Source organism: Corylus avellana, chromosome ca9 (genome assembly GCF_901000735.1).
Source record: "Corylus avellana chromosome ca9, CavTom2PMs-1.0".
NCBI lineage: Eukaryota > Viridiplantae > Streptophyta > Magnoliopsida > Fagales > Betulaceae > Corylus > Corylus avellana.
The window spans coordinates 8,969,219-8,978,905 of record NC_081549.1 but is presented as its reverse complement, the minus strand read 5'-3'; the positions used below and the strand labels follow the sequence as shown (position 1 = coordinate 8,978,905).

The 9,687-nt window shown below is 35.4% G+C and overlaps 1 protein-coding gene across 1 annotated transcript; it reads left to right on the top strand.

The window, feature by feature from the left end:
- Positions 1-3,846: 3,846 nt before the first annotated feature.
- On the top strand, positions 3,847-7,397 carry LOC132192266 (probable auxin efflux carrier component 1b). The gene is made up of 6 exons (XM_059607544.1): positions 3,847-5,576; positions 5,972-6,248; positions 6,333-6,418; positions 6,507-6,664; positions 6,767-6,843; positions 6,940-7,397. The coding sequence occupies exons 1-6, from the start codon at positions 4,448-4,450 to the stop codon at positions 7,004-7,006; spliced, it is 1,794 nt and encodes a 597-aa protein (XP_059463527.1). The 5' UTR covers positions 3,847-4,447; the 3' UTR covers positions 7,007-7,397.
- The last annotated feature ends 2,290 nt before the right edge of the window (positions 7,398-9,687 follow it).

Sequence of the window (9,687 nt, the reverse complement as noted above, 5' to 3'; positions counted from 1 at the left end):
CAAACTAGATTAATAAGCCACATGACAAAATGTGCAGTTCTTCTACTTATCACTGTTGCTGCACATGTATCTTCAATCAGAAAGTAGCCAAATTAAGCTTTTAATTAAAGTATGTCCAATTCAAACTGATATAAAAGTCACTTTATATCAGTTCACAATCTTTGCAGGACTAGAAATGAGATCAAGCATGGTAACACTCCAAAAACAGAGGAGTAGATTTTGAAAACAATCTTCTGCAAAGTTGTGTTTGGAGAATGTTATTTTAGGAAGAAATTGGAATCTCGAATCCCTATGGACTTGTTGGTTTGAAGATTATGCTAGATGCTGGTTTTATGCAGATGTAGTTGTTTTGTATGGATTTTAAGGAGTCTTCTGCATCTCCTTTCGAGACTTGGAAGGCCAAATGAGATGTTCCAATGATTGATTACTGTAGTGACTGAAAGACAATGGTGCATGCATGTTATTGGTGACAAATATATGTTTGGTGCACTTTGACTTGTTTTCATAGGTTCACTAAGATCATGAGGAATCTCCCAACTATGTAAATGGTTGTCAATTTTAGTTAAAAGTTAAAGAGAAATATATTAATTTATGTTAGGTAATACTTGCAAAAGCCAACACCCTCTTTCCCAGTCTCATTATATGTCTTTGCATGGTCACCCACTACCTTTAACTTGTTTCCTGCCTCACATTAAAATCAAAGTTGTCCGCTTTGTGTTATTCTTTGTACAATTTGATTCTTTGGAAACTTTGGGAAATATATTTTCCATGTGGAGAATGAGTTCTTCCGTACTTGCCAAAAGAATTTGCCCTTCGGCAAAAACATTGATCTAAACTACAAAGAGGAACGTTAGATATTACATTTTTATTTCATAATTATTTCACAATATTAACTTGACAGTCCTAACCAATCTTCAAATTAGTTCTTTTATATATATATATATATATATATATATATATAAGCTAGAATAGGTTGAAACTGACATTTCAAAATTGGACCTCCGAAGAGGCGGCAGGAAGGGGAGAGGGAAAGAGGAAAGAGGAAGTAGGGGGAAGAGGGGTGGGAGGAGGGAGCCGTGACTCCCTCCCCTAGGTTGCCGGAGATGCAAGGAGGTTTTTCTCTTCTGCTACTGGAAGAGAGAGAGAGAGGACAAAGCTAGCCAGACTTTTTTCACCCAATACAAATATGCTCTTGGTAGTACACACTAAAGAGCATTGCAATTTTAGATACTTGATATTTTATATTTTTGTACTAGTTCTTACATATTAACTTATTAATATATAAATTATGACATATATTTATAAAGTCTGATAAATATATTTTTTGTCATACACATAATGTATTATAATTTCTATTTTGAATTGTGATTACCATATTTTTATATTATAATAAAATAATATATAAAGAGAAAAAAAAAATTATTATCATTTAATTTTGTTAGTTGAATTTTGCCCATACTAAGAAAAATTTCTAGATCCGCCACTACTATGAAGTGATATGATAAAAAGTTAAACCTTAATAACTTTCATAGTATTTTCCCCCAACAATAAATCACTAAACATTTATAGCTAAAAAGTTAAATATGTAAGTATAAAATTCTTTGTAAGATATAAAACACTTAATTTCCATTTTTTGTGTGCCTATTGTGAAAATGTAAATGAAATCTATGATATCACAATTAAAAATAAAAAATCATTTAAGACTCATTAAATTATCTACAATTTGATATGAATAAAACAATTGATAATGTAGTTTTTCATTTTTTTTTTAATTTTTAATTTTTAATTTCTAAGTAATTGATAATGTAGATTGATTCCTGGAGATTTAAGCATTTTAACAATTTTAAACAATGCAAAGATTATACATATTCTGTATTTTATATTGAAGAGGATTTGTTGATATTAGTCAAACACTCAATTTTATTCTGCCTCATGGTTCATGCAATTTTATTTTTAAATTTAAATGGCGATTTGAAGACTATTTCAAAGAATTTTATGTTTTTAATATGGCACGTTTTAGTAAAAGCATCTTAAAGGTGCCTTTTTAACATGGCTAATTATACTTTCTATGAGGTTAAAGGCATATGTGAATATGCTTACGTATCTCTCAGGTGGATGGAACCTAAACTAATCTTTTCAGACTATAATTGGGTGTTACACATAGAAAACACAAAGGAGTATTAATGACTAGTTATTCAAAAAGCTTAAGCTAATAGAAAGAAGTAAATTTAGTCACTTAACTATTAGTTTAACAAGGACCAATAAGTATTCTTCTAGTCTTAAGTTATAGGGAGGAAGGTCAGCTTTTAATTTTTGTTTTTAAATTAAATTATCTTATAAGCATTATTAGATAATTGTAAGAGAAAAATGTGGGATATTATATTGCTCTTCTATCTATTTTGATTTCGGATTCTTACCAATGCTTGTTAAAAGAATTGTGTTACTGTATTATTAGCGGTCTCACCAAAATTATTATTTTTTGACTATTTTGGTGAGTCTATTTAGTAAAAAAGCTCTAAATCCCTCCCCAGCAGTCTCATTATTATGATGAAAAAAAATATAGTGACCACAGCCTCATCTTGATGGTTGCCTTTACCTTGTGGGTGTTTGGATAGGTGGAACCCTTGCTCGTTTATTCCGCTTTGGTGCTTAAACCGCTTTTTGCAGCCTTTATTGAGAGGATCAGATTATTTTATGACTAATTTTCTACTTTTTACTTGTATTGCATGCATTGTCATTTTCATTTTGGGTTTGTTATTAGGGAATCCACCTAATTTTCAGTGTTTTAATTATGTAACCATTTCCTTATTTGCTTAGAAAAAAAAAAAAAAAAAATTCAAAGTCAACCCGCTTTCTACATATAAAATGCTTTGTTGAATGATTTGAGTGTATAAATGGATTCGAAGTCACGGCTTGCTGCTTGTTGCTGTCAAATGAGTTTATGTGTTTTTCAAAAACATAAAACATATTTAAATGAAACAGTATAAGTAAATTGTCAAATGGTGATACTATTTTGAGTGTTTTTTAAAAAATAGGCAAATAAAATGAAAAATAATTGTACTTTTGACTATTTTGGTGCGTAAAATTTGGTGAGACTACTAATAATGCTCTCATTTAATGTTAACTTCAACACTACTTTTCAAAATACACTAAATAAAAAAAATGAATGAATTTTAAAATGGAGAGAATCCTTTTCCTTTTACCAATTATCTATCCTTTTAACAATTTTTCTTCACACTTTAAAGCAAAAAGGTCTACAATTCAACTTATTTTAGGCGTGGGATTTGTTTTTTTATTTTTTATTTATTTTTATCATGTGGCAAAGAGAAAATAATATAAAAAAGTAAAAATTGGTCGTGTAAATTTAGCCTTGTTCATACAAAATCCAAACCTTGCATACCCAAATATGCAATGTGATAAAAGATAACTTTCCTAAAAATAACATAGTAGTATTTTCTTTTTATCTAATCTTAAAGGAAAATATTAGTGTAATTTTTAGGGTAGTTACATAACTTAAAAATTATATAAAAGTAGAGACTATTCTATTGCTCCGATTACAAAGTAACACTAAAAATATATATATATTGTACCCAAAAAGAGAAAGAAATAAATGAAGAAGGGTCCACTCCAAGTGCAAAATATATATTCCAACGTCCTCGATAGGTAACTTAATTAGTTGAGACTATACCTAATGAAGCGGATATCACTAATTTAAATTTTTTTTTTCTTTTTATTAAGATATGTCAAATATATATATATATATATATATATATATTCCGACAGAGAGAAAAAGGGGAAGTATTTCTTATCAGCCCATGAGGACAGTATATAAATCGCAGAAAGTGAAGAGAATCTTTGGAAGCTCTCCTCTGCCTTTGGTTTTCCCTTTCCTCTTGCTTTTCCTCTGGCCTTCTTTCTTTCTCTCCGATGCTGTTTGGTCTTTTCCCTCTCACTCAGAATCACTTTTCCTTGCTCTGAGATACCCATTCCCCTTTCTCTCTCCCTCTCTCTGTCTCTCTCTCATTTTCCATTCCAAAAAGGCTATCAATAAAAGAGAAAAAGCTTCACAAAAGCCCTCAGCTTTTATTTCTTTGTCTGCCATAAAATGCCATTAATATAACACTTCACTTCCCTCCCAATCCCACTTGCTACTCTCTCTCTCTCTCTCTCTCTCACTGAAACTCGCCGGCGAATCAATCTCCCGGCGACTCCCCCCCCCCAATTTTCCACTCTTTACGCGTTGTCTCTTTGAGTTTCTAAGAAAATGGGTTAACTTCTTGTGCTTATTTTCTCTATTTTACTAGACTAACTCTTAAAGGACCTCACTTTTTCTAAGCTGGACTGGTTTTTCCCCATCTGGGTTTTCTGTTTCACCCCATTTTCTCATCTGGGAACCAACCAACACCCCATCAGAGAAAAAAAAAAAAAAAAAAGTGAAGGAAGAAAAATGATTACCCTCACAGACCTTTACCACGTTCTCACAGCCGTTGTGCCTCTGTATGTTGCCATGATCTTAGCCTACGGCTCTGTGAAATGGTGGAAAATCTTCAGCCCCGACCAATGCTCCGGCATCAACCGCTTTGTAGCGCTCTTTGCAGTCCCCCTCCTTTCCTTTCACTTCATCTCCACAAACAACCCCTATGAGATGAACTACAGGTTCATAGCCGCTGACACTCTGCAAAAAGTCATCGTCCTGGTGGTCCTAGCCATCTGGTCCAGAACCAGCTCGAGAGGATCTCTGGAATGGTCCATAACCCTCTTCTCTCTTTCCAGTCTCCCAAACACACTCGTCATGGGAATCCCTTTGCTGAAGGGAATGTATGGAGACGACTCAGGGACTCTCATGGTTCAAATTGTGGTCCTCCAATGCATCATATGGTACACTTTGATGCTCTTCTTGTTTGAATACAGGGGAGCCAGGCTTCTGATCGTTGAGCAATTCCCTGACACTGCTGGCTCGATTATTTCCTTTAGAGTTGATTCTGATATCCTTTCCTTGGATGGGAAAGAACCGCTTGAAACCCAAGCTGAAGTTGGTGAAGATGGGAAACTCCATGTCACCGTCAGAAAATCAACTTCTTCTCGCTCCGAAATCTTCTCCCGGCGATCCCACGGCCCTAATTCCGGCCTTTCACTCACTCCACGGCCGTCGAACTTGACGAATGCCGAGATTTACTCGCTCCAGTCCTCGAGAAATCCCACCCCTAGAGGTTCGAGTTTCAACCACACTGATTTCTACTCCATGGTGAACGGTAAGAACGCCAGCAATGTGAGCCCGAGGCAATCCAATTTCGGCAACCTGGGTTTCGACGAGGAGAGCGCCGGAGTCGGCGTGTTCGGGAACCCGGCGAGAGCCAACGGGGGTGCCTATCCGGCTCCGCCGAGTGCCGGTATTTTCTCGCCGGGTGCGAAGAAGAAGGTCAATGGGGCTGCTGGTGGTGGTGGTGGTGATGGAGGCAAAGACCTTCACATGTTTGTTTGGAGCTCAAGCGCCTCCCCTGTGTCCGAAGGTGGGATCCATGTTTTCAGGGGTGGAGAATATGGAAATGAGCTTGGTGGGGTTGGTCACCAAAAAGGTTTGAAATCTATTCTGTCATTGGTTGCTGTTTTTTTTGTCTTTTGGTTTTTCTTTTTTTTTGTGTTGTTTTCGGGTTTCACATGATGTGCTTGACACTCTGGACTATTTGGGCATATGATTGAATGTGAGTTTCTCACCCCCTTTGAAATTTTGTTGGTTGTTGATGTAACTTCATTTGTCCGACTGAATATGAAATCTTTCGGATTAATTTTGAGTGGGGGGTTGTTGGGTTTTGTCTGTTGTTCAACGTCTTTTCTGTGCAGATTCGGAATAGAATCCCCTGTTTTTTGTTGGTCCCATGTTTGACATCACTAGGAACACTTGTTTTTTGTGTCATTTTCTCATCTCTTATGTGATCATAATAATCCTACTTCTCTCTTGTTTGATATTTAGATTATGATGAGTTTGGTCGGGATGAGTTCAGCTTTGGAAACAGGCCAGCCCCAAACGGGGTCGACCGTGAAGGCCCCGTGCTTTCCAAGCTCGGCTCCAGCTCCACGGCGGAGCTCCACCCAAAGAGTGGTGCTCAAGGTGAATCCAAGGCAACTTCTATGCCGCCTGCCAGCGTCATGACCAGACTCATTTTGATTATGGTTTGGCGAAAGCTCATTAGGAATCCCAATACTTACTCCAGCCTCATTGGCCTCACCTGGTCTTTGGTCTCCTTCAAGTATGCAATGTTAAATCGTCTCCGCTGTAAATAATCGAGATATCATTAAAAGCGTACGCCTTAACAAGTGCTGTAATTTTACAGGTGGAAAATCACGATGCCGGCGATCATAGCCAATTCCATAGCCATTCTATCTAATGCTGGTCTGGGAATGGCCATGTTTAGTCTTGGTATGAGAAGCATACATAATCTGATGGGAGAAAGTGGTATTTTTAAGGGCTGGATTTGTTTCTAATTGTATATTTGATGGGGTTGCAGGTTTGTTCATGGCATTGCAGCCAAAAATTATTGCATGTGGGAACTCCATTGCCACCTTTGCCATGGCGGTTCGTTTCATCACCGGTCCGGCGGTCATGGCTGCCGCCTCGTTTGCTGTTGGACTAAAAGGAGTTCTTTTGCACATTGCTATTGTACAGGTGAAAAGGGTGTTCCTAAAACTAAATCATATCTGGTTTTTTAACTCTTCTTGTGCTGTGGATAATAATAATAATGTAAACTCTGGTCTTAAAAATTTGCAGGCAGCTCTTCCCCAAGGGATAGTACCCTTTGTGTTTGCTAAGGAATACAATGTTCATCCAGACATTCTGAGCACTGGGTTAGAACACTAGCCTCTGATTCTTGTTCAATTTCTGATGAACATCACAACAATTTCTTGGTATTTATATGAATTTTGGTGTTGATTTTGTTGCAGGGTTATATTTGGGATGCTAATAGCTCTTCCTATTACTCTAGTTTACTACATCTTACTGGGGCTTTGAAGCTGCTGCTGTTAGGGAAATAGCTATAGTAGTGGTACCTTTTTGAAATGGGGAATTTTTTTGGCTCTCTAACAGATGAAGAACATAGCATTTCAGCAATTTAGAGGAGAGGAGAGAAAGTAGGGAAGCAAGTGGAAAGATTTGAGGACGAAATGAAGAAGCATATGAGCAATGGGGGGAGAGCTACAACTTTTGTTTTCATTTTTGCCCTTTTTTTTCTGTGTTTTTTTTTTCTTTTTCTTCTGGTTTAACTGAGAGCCTTTGTGCAACTACTGCATTTGTTGTTTTGACGAGGAAAGTGAAACTTGTTTGTAGTTGGAGACAGCGGTAGCTGCTGCTTTTTTAGTACTAACTTTTTGAAGTTGAAAAAAAGAAAAGATTAAAAAGGCAATTGGAATCTCTATGCAAAAAAGCAGAGAAAAAGTGCTTTCGTTGAGAAAAACGTGAGAATCCAAACAGTGCCTGCCGGGGCAATTCTGCGTAGCTCTATGATAGCCTGATGCAGGCTGCAGGCGCCCATGTCGGGTTTTGTTTCAATAGGGCCCCTTTTGTAGGATATTATAAATTTAATGGTCCAGTTTTAAAAAATAAAAAACAAATAAGAGAAAAAGTTGCCAATTCAAACTTTTGAATGTCTTGCATTATTTTTGACCTTTTTCGCTCACACAACACAAAGCAGAGAATTTGCGACTATATAATTACACTCCAAATGTAAAAAGCAAAAACAAGGTTAAATACCTTTGGAGCACTCCAAATGTAAAAAAAGAAAAGAAAAGAAAAGAAAGGTTCAATACATTATAAATGATTAATTTTACCTTTTGGGTTAAAAAAGAAAAGTTGTTAATTTACCTTTTTCGTTAAATACTTTTTTATCTCGTGGTTTAAGAACTTTATGTTTTGTCCTTTAAAGTTTAGTTTTTATCACATGTATTTTGGGTATACATAAATATGGAGATGATACTTTCGTAATTTGATGAAGATTCTTGTTAGCATTCCTAATAACTCGACAAGTGTTTACATACCTACTTAAAAATATATATATTTTTTTAAAAGTTAGAAACATTAAAAAAAGTAAATTAAATTAAATTAAATTATTATTATTATTATTATTATTTTGAAAAAGGGGGCCACCCTTGGCCGTTTTGGGGTGGCCGAACCACCCCCACAAGCCCTTGAGGATGGCGAGCCACTACAAGTTGCAAAATGGGGGTGGCCGAAACCACCTCAGGCCAAACGGGGGTGGACGAGCCACCCCAACAACCTGGGGTGGTTTCGGCCACCCTAGTCTGGTCTAGCGGTGGCCCCATGGCCCTTGGGGTGGTTTCGGCTACCCCCAAGGGCCAACCCTATTTTTTTTGTTTTTATTTTTCATTGGTCTTTTGGGGTGGCCAAACTGTCACAAGGTGGTTAGGCCACCCCATATCGGTTGGCTTGGAGTGGCCAAAACAACCCTAGGAAAACGGGGGTGGCCGCGCCACCTCCAACAGCCTTGGGGGTGGTTCAGCCACCCCTATTTTGCCAAATGGGGTGGCTTTCTGCCACCTTTTTTCCAAATAATTTTTTTTTTAATTAAATTTAATTATTTTAGTGTTGAATTTTTAGGGGTGTTAACGTGGATTTTCATCAAATTTTCAACGGAAGTTAGACGGAGGTCACATCTCCGTCTTTATTTATATATACGAAGTACCTCATATTATAAAAACTAAACCGTAAGAGTCAAAAAATAAAATTATTAAATCACAGAGGGCAAGAAAATATTTAACTTTTACCTTTTATTTAAAATAAATATTCTCTGTGTTAAGACTCACGCATTAAAGAGAGTTTGAAGCTTGAGTTCACTTGTTAAAGAGTATAAAAATTATAAATTACATAACTATATTTACTTTTATATAAATTTGTTCCACTGTAGCGATTGTTACAAATTAGTTTAATAAATTGTCAAGGGGTGAAAAAAAAAAACATGTTTTTTTATTAATATTAATAAAATAAGATGATATTAAAAAAATAGGTTCTTAGAACATTTGAAAATTTATTAAATTAATTTATAGCTAATTTCTGTTCAATTTTTTGTTTTTTTTTTTTTTTTGTAAAAAAAAAAAACCATATTTTGGTCGGCTAAAAGGGGGAATATTTAAAAGAAAACGTACAAGTTGCATATTTTACCATAAAAGAAAGGTCTGGCAAGGAAGCAATGTCGTGCATCTGGCACTTATTGCTATTAATGCGTCTTTTTAGGCCAAGGTAGACAATAACCTGTACTACTACTATTTACTTCACATCACTGTCTACTACTGTCTCCTTTTCTCCTCTTTCTTAATCATCCTTTTTTCAAATCATTATAATTATTATTATCATGCGTCTTTTTTATTTTTATTTTTTTTAATATAATCATTATAATAATAATTTTTTATTTATAAGTAAAGATAAATTTAAAATTTTTAAAAGTTATATAGGTATAAAGGTATTTTAATTATTTTACTGTTTGATTTAACTATAATATTTAACAGTAGGAGAGTATTTGAAACGAAATAAAAATTAGATACACAAAAGTGAGAGATTTTGAACAATAAGAGAATGTCTACAATAGGCACGTAAATTTGTGGGGTAAATGAAGTTTAAAAAAAGAAAACACTCGCTAAACAGTTAACGAGTTTTTATAGTAAAAAAGTTTAATGCATGTA